Source organism: Microcaecilia unicolor, chromosome 5 (genome assembly GCF_901765095.1).
Source record: "Microcaecilia unicolor chromosome 5, aMicUni1.1, whole genome shotgun sequence".
Lineage (NCBI taxonomy): Eukaryota > Metazoa > Chordata > Amphibia > Gymnophiona > Siphonopidae > Microcaecilia > Microcaecilia unicolor.
Genome location: NC_044035.1, coordinates 301908420 through 301928325, shown reverse-complemented (window position 1 = coordinate 301928325; position 19906 = coordinate 301908420). Strand labels below are relative to the sequence as shown.

Genomic DNA, 19906 nt, shown 5'->3' with positions numbered 1-19906 from the left:
ACACACAAATGGGAAAAAATACTGGGGGGCCTCATGAATATTCACTGTGGGAACGGGTGTTTGTTTCTTTGCTTAAGGTGTCAACTTCCAATACTCTTGTAGAAAATGGCTATAAAATGTTATATGGCTGGTATTACACACCACAGAGTTTAGCTAAATTGTTTAAAGGGGGGTCGGCTCTCTGTTGGCGTCAATGTGAAATGTTAGGAGGTATGGCTCATATATGGTGGGCCTGCCCTCATGCGCAACAATATTGGACAAGAGTGGTGAAATTGATCGCTAGCATAACGAAAATAGCTTTCCCTATGAAAATGGAATTTTGCCTTCTGCACATGCGGCCCCAGGGGACCAAAAAACATGCATATCAGCTGGCCACACAGATATTGGTGGCTAGCAAACTGGTGTTGGCAGCGGCATGGAAACAACAAACTTTGCCGGGACTAAGGACTATTCTAAGGAAACTGGACTACATTCAGCTGATGTCTAAGCTAACTGCGATGTGACAAGGTCGTCTGATAGTGTATCATCAAGTTTGGGACCCATATATCGAGTGGTCGGCGCAGCCCGACCCTGCCTTGCCAATTAATTAGGGGGGAGGGAGAGGGGAGGGGGATGTAAGGGGGTTACAGAGTAATAAAGAAGTGTTGATATTGCAGATGGAAGTAGTGATACAGTATGTTTACATTCATCTTTGTATGGTATGTTTATACTCAATAAATATAAATAAACATTAAAAAAAAAAGAACAATTGGCTAGTAAAGCACACATCAAGAGAAAGGGCAGAAAGAACACTGTGCTTAACTATTTGGGTGCTAGAGTTACTTAGGGTTTGTTGTCATCCTAAATCTCATCTGAACCCATCTCAACAACTGGAAGTCATAGGAACCCAGTTAGACACAACTTAGGATCAGCCTTTCTTCCACATCAAAATATCACCACATTATTCTCTGAGGACAAGCAGGCCTTCATATTCCTATATCTGAGTGATATCATACAGCAGAGCCCGGTGCAGACGCTGACTAGCTAGCGAGTAACTGAAAGATTCTAGCAGTGTCCCACCTCGCATGCGCTGGTGCTTTCCCTCCTGATGCGCAAGCGTGGGTCCTCCAGTCTTTGTTTTTCTGCAGAGCTGAGAGGATGCATTCTGAGTTCTCTCCCTCGCACTGCATTTTTGTCAAAAACTTATTTGTGCCTTCCTATGCTTGTTTTTTTTTGTTGTTGTTATTTTTTTTGTGCTTCTATTTTTCCCTTAACCCCTTGTATTTTATTCACTTTATCAACTCTTAAAAGTATTTTTTGTCCAGTTTAATGAGGGAGATGGCTGTGGCCATCCCATTTAAGTTGGAGATGGAAGAGGAGCCACAGCAGAGATTTCTGTTCTAGGCTATGTCTCCTCCCAGAGAAGTGTCACAGTACCGTTGCACCCTATCCTTAAGGATGCACTATTGAAAAACTGGGAGACTCCCCTCACAGTGCAGGTCACACCTAAGAAGGTAGATATGCAGTATCATATCCAGAAGGCTCCCGGATTCAAGAAGGCACAATTGCCTCACAACTCCAAGGTGGTCAAATTCACTCTCAAAAAAACCAAGAGTTCAGTCTCACGCCTTGGTGCCCCAGAACAAGAGGCTGGGACTTTGATTCATTTGAGAGGAAGATTTTTCAGGCATCGATGCTCATTGGCCACATCCAGTCCTGCCAGCTGTATACAAGCTTTTACTTGGAGTCTCTGGTGAACAGTACACTGACTCTGGCAGACTCTCTCCCTTCGGAGCAGGCCGCAGAGCTTCACCAGCTGGCCAACAAACAGATGGTGTGTAGGCATTATCTGGTCAGGAGCACCTATGATACTTTTGACGATGTATCCAGATTCTCTGGAATGAGTATGGGGATGCGCAGATTCTCATGGCTGTGTGTCTCTGACCTTGAACCAGAGGTTCAAGAGAGGTTGTCAGACATGCCTTGCCGAGGGGACAACTTGTTTGGAAAAAAACTGGAAGGAGGTTGCTGACCACATTAGGAAACATACGGATAACTCTCTCGGTGTATTCCATCTGCAACATCTTAAGTAAGAAGATTTTTGACTGGATCTAGGAGGCATTCCTACTACTCTCGAACTTGTAGGTTCCCACCTCCCACTCGATCCACAAATGCAACTGAGGCCCACCATTCCAGGCCTCGCCAGCTTCATCTTCAGAAGTCCCAGCCGTCTCACCAGTCAAAGCAGTACATGGGCTTTTGACTGGCTCCACCAGAGCACAGCCGCTCAAAAATTATCCATCCCAGATGACCCGGTCAGAGGGAGGCTCATTTTTTACCAACACAGATGGCCTCTTGCAACCTCCGACCATTGGGTTTTTCAAATAGTCCGACTCGGGTATACACTGACTTGGCATCAGAGACCTCCAAATTGCCCACCAAGAGCATATTTTATCAGCTCTCATCATATGCAGGTACTTGCAAAGGAAATCTCCACCCTTCTACAGGCCTGAGCGGTTGAACCCGTACCACCAGGGGAAGAAGAGAATGGATTCTATTCCAGGTAATTTCTTGTGACCAAACAAAATGGGGGGGGGGGGGGGGGGGGGGGATGCTTGCTCATCCTAGACCTAAAGGCCCTGAACAAATTCCTAGTCAAAAAAAAATTCAGGATGCTTTCCCTGGGCATCCTTCTTCCTCTTATTTCCAGAAAACAACTGGCTATGCTCTTTGGACTTGAAGGATGCCTTTATCCACATTTCAATACTTCCAAGTCACAAGAAGTATCTCAGATTTTGAGTGAGGAAATGCCATTACCAGTATAGCGTTCTGCCTTTTGGCCTGGCATCTACACCTATAGTTTTCACCAAGTGTCTGGCAGTAGTCATAGCGTATCTGCGCAGACTGGGAGTGTATGTGTTTCCCTACCTGGAAATTGGCTGGTCAAGAGCACATCTCAAGAAAGAGTCAACAAGGATGACTATTCAGGTGTTGGAGCTGCTGGGATTTGTCATCAATTACCTCAAGTCACAACTACAATCAGTTCATCAATTGGAGTACATAGGAGCCCTGCTAGATACAGCACTGGCTTGGGCCTTACTTCCTCAAGCGAGAGCGGATACCTTAGTAACTCTTACCTCCCTGGTCTGAAGCAGCCAACAGGTTTCAGCTTGGCAAATGTTCAGACTAATGGGTCACATGGCCTCCAACCATGTATGTCATTGCCATGGCACAGCTCCACTTGAGAGTGGCCCAGTGGACTTTAGCTTCCCAGTGATCTCAAGCAACAGGGAGCCTAATGGATGTAATTCGCTTACCAACAGAGCTAGCACAGGCCCTTCTCTTGTGGACAATTTGGACCAATTTAACTCTGGAACTTCCATTCCAAATTCCATCGCCTCAGAAGATGTTGACAATGGATGCATCCAACCTGGGTTGGGGAGCTCATGTAGATGGGCTTCACACTCAGGGCCAGTGGTCCACTCGGGAAGTTCAGTTCCACATCAATCTCCTCAGGGCTATTTGGAACACTCTAAAGGCTTCTAGAGATCGTCTCCAGAGCCAAATTGTTCTCATTCAAACAGACAACCAGGTCGCGATGTTCTGTGTCAACAAGCAGGGGGGTACGGGATCCTACCTCTCGTGTCAGGAAACGGTGGGCATGTGGCAGTAGGCTCTACTTCACAGGATGGACCTCCGTGCCACTTACCTAACCAACAGCTGACTGGCAGACAGATTGAGCAGGATATTACATCCATACAAGTGAGTGTAGCCCGGAAGATGAGAGTGGGGCACCCCTTCAGTGGATCTTTTTGCCACGCATCTCGACAACAAAGTCCCTCAGTTCTGCTCCAGGTTTGAGTCACATGGCAGACTAGCATCAGACGCCTTTCTCCTACATTGGGGAGAGGGTCTTCTGTATTCGTATTCTCCCATACCTCTCATAGAGAAGACTTTGCTCAAACTCAGACAAGATCAGGGTGCCATGGTTCTGATCGCTTCTTACTAGCCACAGCAGATCTGGTTCCCTCTTCTTCTGGAGTTGTCCTCCGAAGATCCGTGGAGATTGGACTGTTTTCTGACCCTCTTCCGGCAGAATGAGGGTTCTCTTCTGCATCCCAACCTCCAATCCTTTGTCCGCATGGCTTGGATGTCAAGAGCGTCGAAGTTGAATCCTTGGGATTGCCGGAGGATGTCTCCCGTATCTTGCTAGCTTTCAGGAAAGATTCTACTATGAGTTGTTACTTTTTTAAGTAGAAGAGGTGCCGTCTGGTGTGAGGGCAAGGCCTTAGATCCCTTCTCTTGCCCTACACAAAAACTGCTTGAGTACCTCTTGCACGTCTCTGAGTCTGGTTTGAAAACCAACTCTGTAAGGGTTCATCTCTGCAGTTGGCGCTTATCGCCATGTAGCAGACAAGTCCAGCTCTGTACAGCCTTTAGTTGTTTGCTTCATGAGAGGTTTGTTGCTGACAAAACCACCCACTGTGTTATGGGATCTCAACATAGTCCTCACCCAGCTGATAAAATCTCCTTTTGAGCCTCTGAATTCCCGTCACCTGAAGTTTCTGAACTGGAAAGTTGTGTTTCTGGTGGCAGTCACTTCGTCTTGCAGAGTCATTATCTCCAGGCTGTTGTAATTCACCCACCATATACTACATTTCATTGCAACAGAGTAGTCCTCCGCACTCACTCTAAGTTCCTTCTTAAGGTAGTATTGGAGTTCCGTCTTAACCAGTCAATTGTTCTGCCAACATTTTTCCCCAAACCTCATGCCCATCTTGGCAAAATGTACTACATACTTTAGCAAGCGAGCCTTAGCCTTCTATCTGGAACTGACTTCAGCCCATGGACAGTCCATCCAGCTTTTCATTTCTTTTTTTTTTAAGTTCTTTATTTTGCATTTTCAAGGTTTTACATGCTACATTTCAAACAGTACAATTCTTCAAATTGCATTAACTGATCAACTCATCAACATTGCCAAATTCTAACCAAACTCAATAATGTGTCTTCTGCCATAATCCCCTTAACCCCCTCCCTCCCACCTCCCCTATTACCCTCTTCTACAGAATATGTGGCTTCAGGGTTTTACAGTGGTAGCCATCCAATTTACATAAGGCTCCCATATCTTTTGATGTTGAGTCAAACGTCCTTTATTTAAGGCTGTAAGCTTGGACATCAGTTGAATGTACTCCAATTTTCTCAATACCATTGAGATGTCCGGCAGACTCGGTTTTTTCCAGGCTACTGCAAGCACTAATTTACCTGCTACAAACACCTGGATGGCAAATTGATGTATATGCCATGGTATATTAGGTGGTTTAAAATGTAGTAGGCAATATTCCATTTTCATTTCATAATGTAAAGCTGTCACTGAGCGAATAAAATCTATGATGCTTGCCCAGTACCTTTGTGGATGTACACAGGACCACCAAATATGATACATATTTCCTTCTTCCCCACAGTCTCTCCAGCATTCTGCTGAGCTTAGCCTGAGCATTTTAGCCAAACGGCTAGGGGTGTAATACCAGCTATATAGGATCTTGTGCCCATTTTCTACCATGGCGCTGGACACTGATACCCGCAATAGGGATTTAAAAGCCCTTGCCCATTGTATAAGGTTATGAGCTGTTCCCATGGCTAGGTCCCATTTTTGTGTATAGTATTCCACCGGGTACTCTCGTGCCAATAGGGCTTTGTATATTCTAGTAATACTCCCTCGTCCTCCTCCTCCTGTTATTCCTCTCTCTAACTGCGTTTCAGTTAATTCCAGTTCCTCTCCCGCTTTTTGTTTAATAAAATTTTGCACCCTAACATAGTGGAAGGCCTGAAGCGGGGAGAGCTCATATTCCTGGCATAATTCCTGATATGTATAGATCCTATCTTCTTTACACATTTGTCCCAGTTCATATAACCCCATTTTCTCCCAATCTTTATATATCTTGCTAAATTCTTCAGATCCAAATTGAGGGGCAAATCTAAGGTATGTATGTTGGAAATATTTACATTCCGGAAAAAATTTCCCCCTTATCTTGATCCATTTTTCTAGAGGCCATCTTAAAAGATAGGGACTCTTCCGGCTCAATTCTTTAAGTGTGTGTTTGGGCAGCCATGGGATCGCTCTTAGCGGGTATGGTTCCAACCATTGTTGTTCAATACCCACCCACATCTTATCTGTGTTCTGGGACCAAGTTGCTAAAAGCCTAATGTGTGCCGCATAATAGTAGTCATAGAAGGATGGGACCCCCATACCTCCTCTATCTCGTGGTTGGTACATTGTAGCTCGATTAACCCTTGGTGGTCTTTTCCTCCAAATGAAGGAGAAGACCTTGCCCTGTAAGCCTCTAAAGAAGGCATCCGGTATGTCTATGGGTAAAGCCATAAACAGATATAGCAGTTTCGGAAGCATAATCATCTTTACAGCATTAATCCTGCCCACCCATGACAGTGTCAAGCCTTCCCATCTGTCCATTTCCCGGAATAAGTCCCGTACCTTACCCGGGAAATTATTCTCAAATAAGTCCTCTATTCGGCGTGTGATATTTATCCCCAGGTATCTAATATATTTAGAAGCCCATTTATAGAGAAATTGCCTTTTCAATAAAGCTAAGGTTGAATTAGGTATGTTCACGTCCAGTGCCTCAGACTTATCAAAATTAATCTTGAAGCCTGAGAGTGCCCCATATTTTTGTATCTCCTCTCCTATCACCGGGAGAGCCTTTTGAGGATCTTTTAGGATAAGGAGAATGTCGTCTGCGAAAAGAAGTATCTTAGTTTCAATGCCCCCTCCTCTAAGGCCCTTTATCTCTTGATTCGCTCTAATCTTGGCAGCCAGTGGCTCCATCACCAGTGCAAACAGTAAGGGCGACAGCGCGCAGCCCTGCCTGGTGCCTCTGTGTAGGGGAAATGGGCTTGTTAATGTTCCATTGATACGCACTGCCGCCGATGGGCTTCGGTAAATGAGATGGAGCCATTCCACAAACCTCCCTTTAATTCCCATCTTTTCCAGTACTGCGAATAAAAAAGGCCAACCAACTCTATCGAAAGCCTTTTCTGCGTCTAAAGATAATATACAGAGTGGTGATTTAAGTATATGGGCCCCTTGTACTACCTGTAATATTCTCCTAATGTTGTCAAATGTCTGCCGTGAGTGGACAAAGCCCGACTGGTCTTCATGTATAAGTTGTGGAAGGTATTTCTGAAGCCGTGTAGCCATAATCTTCGTAAATATCTTATAGTCCACCCCCAACAGTGAGATCGGTCTATATGAGCTGCATAATTGGGGATCTTTGCCTGGTTTATGTATAACCGTTATTGTGGCCATGTTCCAGGTGTGTGGCAAGCTTGTGGTCTCCTCTAACGAGTTAAATACTCGCAATAGCATTGGGGCTAGCAATTTCACATATATTTTATAAAATTGAGGGGTGAACCCGTCTGGTCCTGGAGCTTTATTCGGGGACAACGCACAAATCGTTTGTTCCACTTCTTCTAATGTGATAGGTTTTCCCAAAATCTGCATAGTGTGTTCTGGAAGCCTCGGGAGGTCTATGTCTGTTAGGTATGCCTTTATCTCCCCTTCTCCCTCTTCCCCTTCTGCCCTATATAATTGCTGATAATATCTTCTAAATGCCATTTCTAAAAATTCAGGCTCCGAATGTACCTCTCCTCCACCTTCTCTAATTCCCCCTATCGTGTTCCTATTAGTTTGTTGTGCTAATTTATGAGCCAATAGCCGGCTGGCTTTATTACCAAATTCAAAATGCGCTTGACGCACACGTTGTAATTTTTCTGATATATCAGCTAGCTCAAGCTCATGTAATTGTGTGCGCAGCTCGTATGCCTGTCCCCTTAAGCGTAGCGGATTCTGAGCTGTCCCCTCCTGCAGCTGTTTTTCTACTTGCATTAATTGCTGGCGCAGATCATTATCTTTCGCACATCTCTCTTTCCATCTCCTAGAACGTAAGGCTATCAAATGGCCCCTAAGAACTGCCTTAAATCCTTCCCATATCATTGTTGGGGACACTTCTTCATTTTCATTAAACTGTATATATTCTAGGATGTATTGTTCTATCTGGGTTATGTTCTCCGTATCTAACAGCAATGCATTATCCAGGCGCCACTGCTTCCGTCCACCCTGTGGCCCCACGCCCCGAAGCCGCAAAAGCACCGGGGAATGGTCCGACCAGGTCCTCGGCAAGATTATATGTTCTCCAATTGCTCCCACTAATGAGGTGTCTCCCAGCCACATATCTATTCTAGATGCCGATTGATGGACCATCGAAAAATATGTGTAGGCCCTCTGAGTGGGGTTATCTCTACGCCAGTAATCTTGTAGCTGCCAACGAGTAATAAACTCATGAAGTTGTCTTCTGTCACTTTTTGCATAATTTATTCTACGTATGGTATTATCTATATGTGGGTTCAATGTTAGATTAAAGTCACTCCCCAATAGTAGTGAACCTTCTATATGTCTGATCAATAGTTGGTCTATTTCTTTAATGAAGTCCCCTTGCCTTGTATTTGGGCTGTATATATTTACTAATGTGTATGTTCTACCCATCAGCGTGAAAATGATCAATAGGTATCGCCCACCCTTGTCTTTTACAATTTTCTTTATATCCCATGGTTTCCCTTTACTGAAAGCTATAAGGACCCCTTTACTTTTTGTGTCATCTAAACTAGAGGCAAAGTAGATTTGGGGATATGCTTTATGTTTGCATAGACGTTCATACCTGGGTTTTAAATGAGTCTCCTGAATCAGCCCTATATCCACCCCTTGTCTTTGCAATTCCCGAAACATCAGTTGTCGTTTCCTAGGTACATTCAGTCCTCTGACATTTAACAACAAACATTTAATGTCTCCCATTTATCTCAACATTTAGTAACCGTGCCATTAGTCCTTCAATCATATAACTTATTCTTCTATGTCCCATCTGTGTCCCCCACCACGCCACTCTTATTCTCCTTCCCCTTCCGTTTTTTCTTAATCCTCCCTCCCTCCCCCCCGCCTCCCCCCTCTGAATTTTAGGCATCACTTGGTATCTCGGTGAATGCCTAGTTTAGAAGGAAGGTGCCCCCTATCCCGTCTCAGTCACCCCGCAGCATCAACATTTCTCAACATATCTCTTCCTGTCTAGAGCCCCACCAGAGGCTTATCATAACCAATCTTTTAACAACTTTTTACTTAACATTCAAAGCTTTTACCAATTATATTGTCCAGGCTACTTCAGGTAATTCGTGTTGCCGATTGTTGGCGCTGTAATCTTCTCAGACCCTTTCCCACCCTCTGCCACTTCGGCGGGGGAAGGCGGGAAGCGGGTCTCACTCCAGTGCTCGTTTCTGCTGTCTCTCCTGGGATTGCTGTCTCCGGAAACAGTTCTTGGGCTTCCCCCAACGATTTAATTTGGTGTTGCTTCCCATCTTTATAGAGCACGAGGGCGAAGGGATGTCTCCATCTATATTGAATCTTTAACTCACGAAGATGTCTTGTGAATGGTTTCAGCTCCCCTCTCCTCTTCAGTGTTGCTGCCGCCAAATCCTGATATATTTCAATGGTATACGAATCCCATTTAAAGTCCTGCGTCTGGCGCGCCAGTTTCAGCACTTGTTCTTTTTGCTTATATCTAGTGAAGCAGGCAATGATGTCCTTTGGCCTATTATTACGCACAGCACCTAATGCCCGGTGTGCTCTTTCAATCTGTATTGTTTCAAGTTCTATCCTTTCGCCATTTACTTTGAACAAGTCTTGTACAATTTGCTGTATTATTTGCTCACAGTTCTGGTAGTTGGGTGTTTCAGGGAGGCCCCGAAATCTAAGGTTGCTGCGACGGCCCCGATTTTCCAGGTCTTCTACTTTGTCTAATAATTGTTGGTGCTCGTTCTGCAGCCCTGTAAACTGTTGCTCTAATGCTCCCAAGGCCTCCCCCTGTGTCTCCACCTGCACCTCAGTGTCTTCCAAGCGTGCTCCCAGTTCGCGGATTTCACCTTGTAAGTTTGCTCCCAGCGTAGCCACTTCCGTTCGCAGGGCTTTAAGATCGGAGCTAATATTTTGTAGCCACTGGTGCAGACTAAGTTGCTCCCCTTCCGTTAATTCCACGGAAATGTGCTGTTCCAGCAAAGTATCTTGTGTTAGAGCCTTTTCTGCCTCCGTTGTGTTTTTCGTTCTGCGCGTGTCCGCCATCTTGGATTTGGGCTTCGACTCAGCGCTCACGAAGGCAAATCGAGAAAGATCCGTTGCTGTGAAATTTAAATGCATAGGCAGGTGCCGTGCTACTTCCTGAACTCAGTAAAGCTTTTATCTTGTTTTTGAACCGCGTATTAGGTTGCGATTTTTGCTGCTTTTGCCGCGGGGCGACCGGAGCTCGTCTCTCAGACGTTCATCTAGGTCGGTGACGTCACTTCCTCCCCCCCAGCTTTTCATTTCTTTTGACCCCAGCAGGTTGGGGGTGGCCATCGGTGAATGCACACTTTCAAATTGGATAGTAGATTGCATCTCCTTTGCTTATACCCAGGCTAGGCTGACTCTTGAGGGTCATATCACTGCTCACAATGTCAGAGCTATGGCTGTGTCGGTTAGCCTACTTGAGATCAGCCTCCATAGAGGAGGATTTGCAAGGCTGCAACGTGGTCTTCAGTCCACACATTCACTTCCTACTACTGTCTAAATCAGGATACCCTTTGCAACAGTCTGTTCTGACAGGCAGTTCTGCAGTATTCAACTCCACCTCCTAGGCCCTGTTTTATTCTGTTCCAGGCTGCACCTACACAGCTAGTGTATATATATATATATATGTATATAGTTTAATGTTGATTGAAGTTATAGTCTTAACGTTTTGAGACTCAGTTATCCTAGCTTTCTTGTTTTCAGTGAGCCTGGTAGCTAGGGATTCCCAAATTTGAGAATATGAAATCCTGCTTGTCCTTGGAGAAAGCAAAGATACTTACCTGTAGCCGGTGTTCTCCAAGGACAGTAGACCAATTATTGTTACCTACCCTCCCACCTCCCCTAGGAGTTGAAATTAGTTGTAGGCTTTTTGCTTTTTCACCTGACTGAAGGACCCATGTTCACGTGTCGGGCGGGAAGATACCAGCGCATGTGCAGTGGAATGCTGCTAAACTTTTCTAGTCAGTGTCCGCATCGGGCTCCATCGGATGACATCACCCAGATGTGAGAATAATCAGCCTGCTGTCTTTGGAGAACACCAGCTACAGATACGTATCTTTGCTTTATCCATAGTGGAAGACGTTGAAGAGCCTGCAGGTATCATCAGGGCAGATGTTGAGGATGTTGGGCCACCTGGCATTCATATTTTGTGGCAAAGTTGCTATGGCTTAACAGCTGGGAAACAATTTTCAGATAGTATAGTTCTAATATAGTATGGCATAGAATAGTATGTATAATTTATTTCTAATTGCCTTTTTGAGTTTCAGAATTTTACAACAGAACAAATATATCCTCAAATGTGTACAAAGACTCTTGAACAAATAAGGAATTACATTAAATAGAATTCCAAAGAATAGTCATGCACATGTAAAAATGTTTTTCCTTCATTCCTATAAAAGAATTAATACAAGGAAAAGAGAAAACAAAGCATCTGTTTGAAGAGGCAGTGCAAATTGCTGCAGAGCTAGTAGAAGTATAAGCAAGATCAGAATAAAAGATTAATGTAATCACAGTCTGGGGGGTTTAAAACAGGAGAGTAACTAGTTTTCAGAAATGATTTATGTACTTTAGTTGATTTATTTATAATATTTGGAAATTGTTCAATAAATGTTAAGGATATTTCTTTCATAATCACCTGTAATCTTCATAACGTGTCAAATGATATGTACAAATCAATTCATATGCTACATTTTTCAACTGAAGGATTGAAATTGTAATAGAGATGTACATCCCAACTCCTCTTCTCTCTTCTTCCATGATCACTAGAGAATGCAGCTCCATGATGGGAGACCCAAACAAAAAAGACATCGTTGCAGAAATCCTAATAAACTGAATGTCGGTAGTCTTACTGGAGAAGAACGAGTTCAGTTGATAAATCGAAGAAATGCCAGAAAGGTAGTATTAGTGTTCAGTAGATTTCATTGTTTCGTTTGTCTGAGGTACAGAACATAGAACAGTCATACACTGCCTCTAAGCATTTGGGGACTAATTTTATAAGGCATTTTCCTTGTGTAAAGCACATTTTTACACTTGGAAAATTATTCATAATATTGTACAGGGATGTATTACATAAAAAGTAGGCACATAGAACAATAGAACCTATTTTTCTTTGATATACACATGGATGCCCTCTGGAGTATAGTTTTGGGCACAGCAGGAGTGGAGCTATGATGTATATGCATACTTTGACGTGTGTATATGCACACAGGAGCAGACTGACCATACGGTGAACTGGACAGTGCTCAAGGGCCCAGAGGCTCTGGGGGGACCCAGTGCCACCCCCCCCCCCCCTTTGCACTCTACAGCCCCCTCCCCAGGCCTACCTTGAAAGGCCCTTGTGGTCTAGTGGCCTCTTTGGGGTAAGGAAAGAACCCTGCTCTTTCCTGCCTGCTGCCACTGCTGTTCCTGGTGCTACCCCATATTCAAAATGACTGCTGAGACCCGCAAGACTACCGCAGGAAATCTCAGCAGCCATTAAGAAGACGCCTCGGTGCCAGATAAGAGGCCACTAACAAAAGGGAGCGGCTGTGGTGTGCAGGAAGGGTGGCTTGGAAAAGGTGGGAGTTGTAGTTGGAGGAGGGGGGCCTGGAAACAAAAGGTGGGGGCTTGTAGTGTATAGGAAGGGGGCCCTGGAAACAAAAGGTGGGGGCTGAACTGTGGAGGGAGAGGGGTCATGGAAACAGAAGGTAGGGCTGTAGTGTGAAGGAGGGAGGCTTGAAACAAAGGTGGGAGCTGTAGTGTGCAGGAGGGGGCTTGAAACAAAGATGGGAAATGTATTGTGCAGGAGGGGTGTGCTGGAAACAGAGGCAGGGGGGCTCAATGACCTTTACTGCCTGGGGGCTCAGATCACTGTCTATCCACCCTTGTGTGCACGTATTTGCATCTTTCTTGGAGCAGGTGTAAATTTGTTCAAGACCACAGAAAGGCAATATATCAAATGCATTGTGGAACAAATGTATAAGGTGAAATTTTATTAACTTAATTTCCTTTCATTGAATCCTGCTAGACCAGTCCAGATAAATGGTCCCCCTACCAGAGATGGAAGTAGAGATTCTGAACTATTCCAGTGACATCACCTAGAATTCTCCTGTATGCTTCTGCCAAAGCAGAAATAGATTTAGTGTAGCACACACCATTGCTAGTCCCATCAGCACTGCTGCAACATATGCAAACTCTTAAATTCAAAATCTTGAATTATATATAAATTTTGAAAAAGGGCACATAAAGCCCAAAAGATATCCCAAAAGCCGTGGTCTTCATGGCGAGTCCTGGACTGGTCAGTTAGGCATCCCAACTCTTTGACGCCTAAATATTTGCACAACCAGAAAGTCGTCCTCGAGCTCTGAGAGTGTTCAGTCAGTGGAAGTTCCTTGGACCCATCTTCAAAACCACAGGGATCCAGTGTTGGGAAGGAGACCAGAGGGAGCTCAAATTCTCCACCTGCATCTCATGGGAGGGGGTGCTATTGAAGGTAAAGCACTAGCCCCCTCCAGCACCTGCCAAACCTTTTCCACAATGGTATATAGTCATTCTTCCATTGGGTCCCACCCCCCTACATCAGGATGCTGTGCCCTCATTGGTGAAGAGGTCCTCTCCCACACCTATTCCAGGGCACTGGATGGCCACCATTTCCACCAAATTTGACAAGGCCATGGATGGCGAAGATAGTAGGGGGAGGAAAGATATCAGGGGGAAGGGGACAATGCATGAGATCCCCCTCCAGGAACTCCCCTGATGGCAGTAGTAAAGATGATTCAAGCCCATCACAAGCAGGACAAAGGAAGCCATTGGCAGTGCTAACCCACTGAATCCTGCAGGCCGCCAGCATATTACCACACGCAGCCCATCCCCGGATCATCCTCTCAACACCCAGGACCTAGCTCTATTCTTTCCAGGATCCTCCCACCACCCCCCACCCCCAAGGCTCAGTGGCACTCTTGCCTGACTCCACTCCCTGTTTTGTGTGTGGCTTGCTGGTATTTTTCTTTCTTTTTCCTTTCAATAAACTTTACTCGCCTGACGGAACAGGGGAATAAAGAACCCAATTGCAAATTCCAGCCAATAGCAATAATTTGATAGGGTGTTGGGGAGATTTCAAAGTGGGGAGGAACCACTTCTGGAACCTCACCAAGCTTAACACAATTGAGCCAAAGCTTGGGGCTGCGAAGTATCAAATATGTCTATGTTCCACTGGAGTGAGGACCATAGCCCAAACCCCAGGAGCTTGCAACTGACTCAACTGCAGGGTCCACAGACCGTGGACTGCATCCTGGAGAGGCAGAACAGACCTTCACCAGGTCTGTTCTGGTGAAGGTCTATACCCAGGACCTTCACCAGAACAGACCTACACTATTTGCTGGATGTAGAGAGAAACTGGAGAATTCCAGGTTGTACCAGACTTTATACTTATGAGGTCACTGGAATAGCTATCTAGGGGGACTCAATTCACTTATCTAGACTGGTCTAACAGGACGAAAAGGAAATCAGAATTGCAGTGCATACATGTATTATTAGCAGCTGTAAAGTTCTGAAATTGCCTACAACTCAGTCTCAGTGATGTGATAAGGCATGACTTACCAGAAATAGTTTGTTCATGGTCTTAGGTTTACAATTTTGAACTAATTACTTTTTTGACATGTTTTAGGTGGGTGGTGCTTTTGCTCCACCTTTGAAGGATTTGTGTAGATTCTTAAAAGAAAATCCTGAATATGGAGTAGCTCCTGAATGGGGAGATGTTGTGAAACAATCTGTAAGTATTTAATTAAACATGCATTATTTTACCTAGAGTGTTAATGCATCTTAATAGGCTTCTCCCTTCAATTGTTAAGTAATGCCAGTAACGGGTGGCCTAAATACTACTTTGAAAACGTTCACGGATACCCACTCCACCCCCAAGGAAAAAGTGTCCTCAGAAATGGACTACACGGAGAAGTCCTCACAGTATGTTACTCTAAGGAGGCATAGAATATAGCATGTGTTCATTTTATACAGTAATGAAGTGATGCAGATCCTTTGAGTGCTATACAGGTGTAACAAGTTATTACTTTACAGTTTCTGAATGCCAAAAAGTTGATATGAGAGAGATGGTTTTGGTATAATTCGGCTAATGACAGTTCATCTAATGGTCAGTTGGTCTAAGGATACAATTCGTCTAAAGACCAATTCATCCAAAGAGACAATTCATCTAAAAGTTAATTCTTCTAATGAACAATTGGTCTAAAATTTAAATAAGATAAAAACGTGAAGTCATACATTTGTCATGTGTCAGATCATTTTTTAAGTCACTAATGAGAATATTCACTTTAATATAATCAAAGCATTAACCCCACAATCAGTGCTTTTAGAACAACACTGACAAACTTTTGTGCTTTTTAATTTTCTCATTAACTTACTTCACTCCATGTATATGTTTATGAAATTAACTTTTTCCACAGTTTGTGTGCTAATCTTTAATTTGTGAAAGTCAAAAAGACAGACCTGTATCTTGCTGTAGATTTTCTTACAGAATTACATAGATTTTTGCATCAGTGCTTATCAATATTTTGATGGCCATGACCCCATGATCATGGTAAACAAAAATTGTGTGACCCCCAGGGAGATACAGAATAATGATGCACCTATGGAGAGCCCACCCAGGTCATGACCCCAAATGCAGATTTTGTGAGCCCATTTGGGGTACTGACCACTGTTTGAGAATCTCTGATATTGTGTGTGTGTATATATGTATGTGTATGTCTATATATATATATATATATATATATATATATATATATATATATAATGTGTGTGTGTATTTATTGGGCGCACACAGAAGTATGACTGTACCGTATGTTGCCAGTCATTGGTTAAATACATCCAAGTATATTTCAGCTGATTTTTTTTGTTTGTTTTCATAGTTTTTCTGCCTTACCAACTCCATTTTGTGTTAGTTTCCCAAATACTCAGTGTTGTTATATTTATTATAGGGATTCCTCCCTGAAAGCATGTTTGACCGCATTCTCACTGGACCGGTTGTAAGAGAAGAAGTAAGCAGGAGAGGAAGGCGACCAAAGAGTGAGATTGCCAAAGCAACAGCTGCAGCAGCAGCTGTATCCACAGGCTCCATGACTATGAACCCCTTGCTAGCCAATGGATTGCTTCCAGGTATAGATCTTTCAACTCTTCAGACCTTACAGCAGAACTTGCAAAGCCTACAATCCCTCCAGTTGACTGCAGGATTAATGGGAATGCCAGCTGGCCTAAGTACCGGAGGAGAAGCTAAAAACATGGCTACTATGTTCCCTATGTTGCTCTCTGGAATGGCTGGATTACCCAGTCTAATGGGGATGGGAGGCCTTTTAACTAAGCCTTCGGAAACTAGTTCTGAGGACAAATTGGGAAACGGCACTAATGACTCCAAGGAGACAGACAGGAAAAAAGAAAGGATAGAAACCTCAAGTATAGATAGCACTGGAGAGAATTCAGTGTCAAGTTCTCCTTCCACATCCTCTGCTACTGCACTTAATGCTGCTGTTGCCAGCCCTTTAGCCCTTAACCCATTACTCCTGTCAAATATACTTTATCCAGGGATGCTCCTCACTCCAGGCCTTAATCTCCATCTCCCAACTTTGTCCCAATCCAACAATAAAACAACAATAAACAAAAGTGGTGACATAAGCTCCTCCAAGCTCGCAGAGGAAAAAGGGCGAGATTCCTGGGTTACAAATCAGGAAGAGAACAAGAAAGGGGGAGCAGAACCAAACTTGTTCAATGAAAACAGCACAGATGAGGGTACAGAGAAAGCTGATGTTTCATCTGGATCCGATAGTACGTCATCGTCGTCGTCATCGTCTGAGGATTCTGATTCTTCTGATGAAGAGTGACTTGGCAGAGGCCCTGCACTTAAATTATAGAGAAACTAATTTTTGGATTCCTTTAATTATTTTTTTGTAAATATCCCCTTTTTCCTCAAAGTGTTGAGCGCATCAATGATTTTACTGACAGCATTTCAGTATTTGTTTAGAAGTGCAAACTGCTTTCAAAGACGTCTTGCATGTAAATTTTCTTCAAAGTTCATGAGTTACAGAACTTGTATGTACTACCAAATACACCATGGTGTAAAATTACAACAAAAGGCATTATAATTTTGTTGGGGATGGGAAAGGGGGTAATTTTATGAAAAAGAAAAAAACAATTCAAAAGGCAAATTTTGTTCCGTAAGAGCTGTATATAATAATATATTTGCAGTGAACACAGAATACTTTATGCATAATATAGTGATTTAATTTTGAGTATATAGTTTTACAGCCTCCTTGACACTTATAATTTACAGATGAAAAATTCAGCAATAATTTGGGCAGCTAATGAATGTCATGAAAGCTGTAGATTTCCATCACCATCATTTTGTTTCAGTTACCTAAAAAAGCTCTTGTGGTGCACTGCTGATTTTTCAAATTAGCCGTGTGTGTGTTTAAAAAAAGAAATTAAAAATGGCACAAAAATAATCCCAATAAGCCAGTTAAACGTGGCTTACCTGTTACCTCAACAGAGTTGATCTAGAAAGTTTACAGTGGTTTCTAAATTATTTTCTTTGTTAAACACACATACATTCCCACATATCCTATATGAAATGATGCTTACCTATCCAAGATAGGAGAGCTTTTGTTCATTGTAAGCTCCACATGGGATCCCAGAAAGCAGCAGGTATCGACATTATAACATCAAAAATAGTAGGTTGTATCTGATCTGGACACCATCTTGAAGTCATTTTAATATAAAGCAAAGCCAACATACTGTTCATGGGACATCATTTTTTAATTCACTAGGGGAATGATGCAGACATCTTATTTGGCCAATATTGAGTTATATGTTCTGAAATTATTTCCCTAGTCAAGTTTCTGCAGTGAAAAGAAATCCCAGTGCAAGTGGCTGCATATGGGCTGTTTGAAATGTTTCGATCATGTTTTGCTATTCATGCCCCTATGCTATCTGAATTTTAAATTTCCTTTTCAAATTAGTTTTGAAATTCTTTAATACTTTACCAGTAGATGGGGGGGGGGTGGGGGGAGGAATCAAATTATTTTTGGATGATAACTGTTTAAAACAAATCCCCATAAGTCAGTGCATCTTTAGAAAGCTGGGAGGAGCAGGGTTCCTTCAGCTTTTCACTGGTATGGTATATAATATTTATATGCTGACTAAGTTGTCCCTTTATCACTGTGTAAAAAATGTTACTTAAAAACTGTGTCCAAAGTAACCCGTTAACAGCTTATGCTGAGTTATGTACCAGTTGCTTCTTCCAGTATACATAATTATCACATCATAGCAATTTTTAGGCCCAAGGAAACAGCAGAAAAAGCTGCTTAAAAGTTACAAAAGTAGCACTGGAGTTACTAAGCCCCTAGCACGGCTAGCTTTGTGCTAGTGCTGACGCAGCCCATTCACTTTGAATGGGCTGTGTCGGCAATGCCGCGCGGAAGCCACTAGTGTGGCTTAGTAAACAGACCCCTAATAGTTTAATACAGTGAAAATTGTCATTTACTATTATTCCCTTTTGATTCCATTATTGCACAATAGGGTGAGTGAACTATTTTAAAACTGACTGCTAACCTATGATATTTTTTTTCTATATTGTGACAGATTGTGAAAGAAGTTTTTTTTTTTTAACCATTTTTGAACTTTTAATAGTCACTATGGATTGTGATGATACTAAGGGCCCTGTTTTCTAAGGTGTGCTAGGTTTCTTTTTTTTTTTTTTAGCACATTCTAAAAATTAGCACGTGCTAAAGCTAGATACACCAATATATATTCCTATGGGTGTCTTTAGTGTTAGCATGCGCTAAAAACGCTAGCGTTCATATAGCATGGCTTAGTAAACAGGGCCCTAATATACACAAAAAGACTCAATGCAAGTTTAATCTGCTCCCATTTTAAACAATGGTTTTGTTTAGGCATTAATGCCACCATTCTAAATGAAATCCATAGCCAGCAAATATAAAAAATTACATTTAAAAAGATATTACAGATTGAAGGTAAATTGTTCATATATGAGATACTAGCTTCATAAGCAGTCATGAGATGAAAAACAAATTGTCATAATGATTACCTTAAAAAGAAAAAATGTTTGAATCACTTTCTGGAAATGAATTAAAGTACAAGTTAATAGTTATGTTCTCTGTGCCCAAAATAAGGCAGGCTTACCATAGGTTAAGAATCTAGAGAAACGTTTGTCTTAGGATTCTGTGTGTATTTTGTCATAAGACTTCCCTTGAAGTTAATGGACACCAGTAGTAAAAAGAAGTCTACTAATGATCAAATTCAAGATTAGGTTGCAGTGTATGTACAAAGTTGTTACAGTAACCTGTTCGCCCAACCAAAAAAAAAAAAAAGTCAATGGTGGGCTATCAGTTCATATCATATATAATATACTGAGATGTCCATTTAAAAATTCACTTTGAATAATAACAAACACACAGTGTCCCCACTGAATAAGTCTTGAGGTGTAAAGCAAAATCCTTTAGTCTCTAAATATTTGGTGTGTGATATGATTTCTCCAGCTGAAGCTGCTATTATTGTGACATAGTAGAGGCCCAGATTTATTCTGCTTTATTAAAACTGATTATGATTGAGCTGAGATAGATCACTTATGGTCCAAAAATTAGTCAAGTATTGGTGTAAGGATGTGGAAAAGCACTGGGCACGTTATCGAAGAAAAGATTTTCAGAGATGAATTTGAAAGTGTATATTTTAATTATTGCTCTGTTTGCTTGTACAGTAAGTTACTTTTTT

The 19906-nt window shown here is 42.6% G+C and overlaps 1 protein-coding gene across 5 annotated transcripts in view; it reads left to right on the top strand.

The window, feature by feature from the left end:
* Nucleotides 1-18178, top strand: part of LOC115470793 (chromodomain-helicase-DNA-binding protein 9-like) — a 624303-nt gene extending 606125 nt beyond the window's left edge. For all 5 annotated transcript variants that reach the window (XM_030204322.1, XM_030204321.1, XM_030204320.1 and 2 more), the window contains 3 exons: nt 11906-12034; nt 14784-14888; nt 16105-18178. In XM_030204322.1, coding sequence (XP_030060182.1) covers nt 11906-12034; nt 14784-14888; nt 16105-17001 — 1131 coding nt within the window. In that variant the 3' untranslated portion in view covers nt 17002-18178. The remainder of the gene's footprint in view (nt 1-11905; nt 12035-14783; nt 14889-16104) is intronic.
* Nucleotides 18179-19906: the final 1728 nt, after the last annotated feature.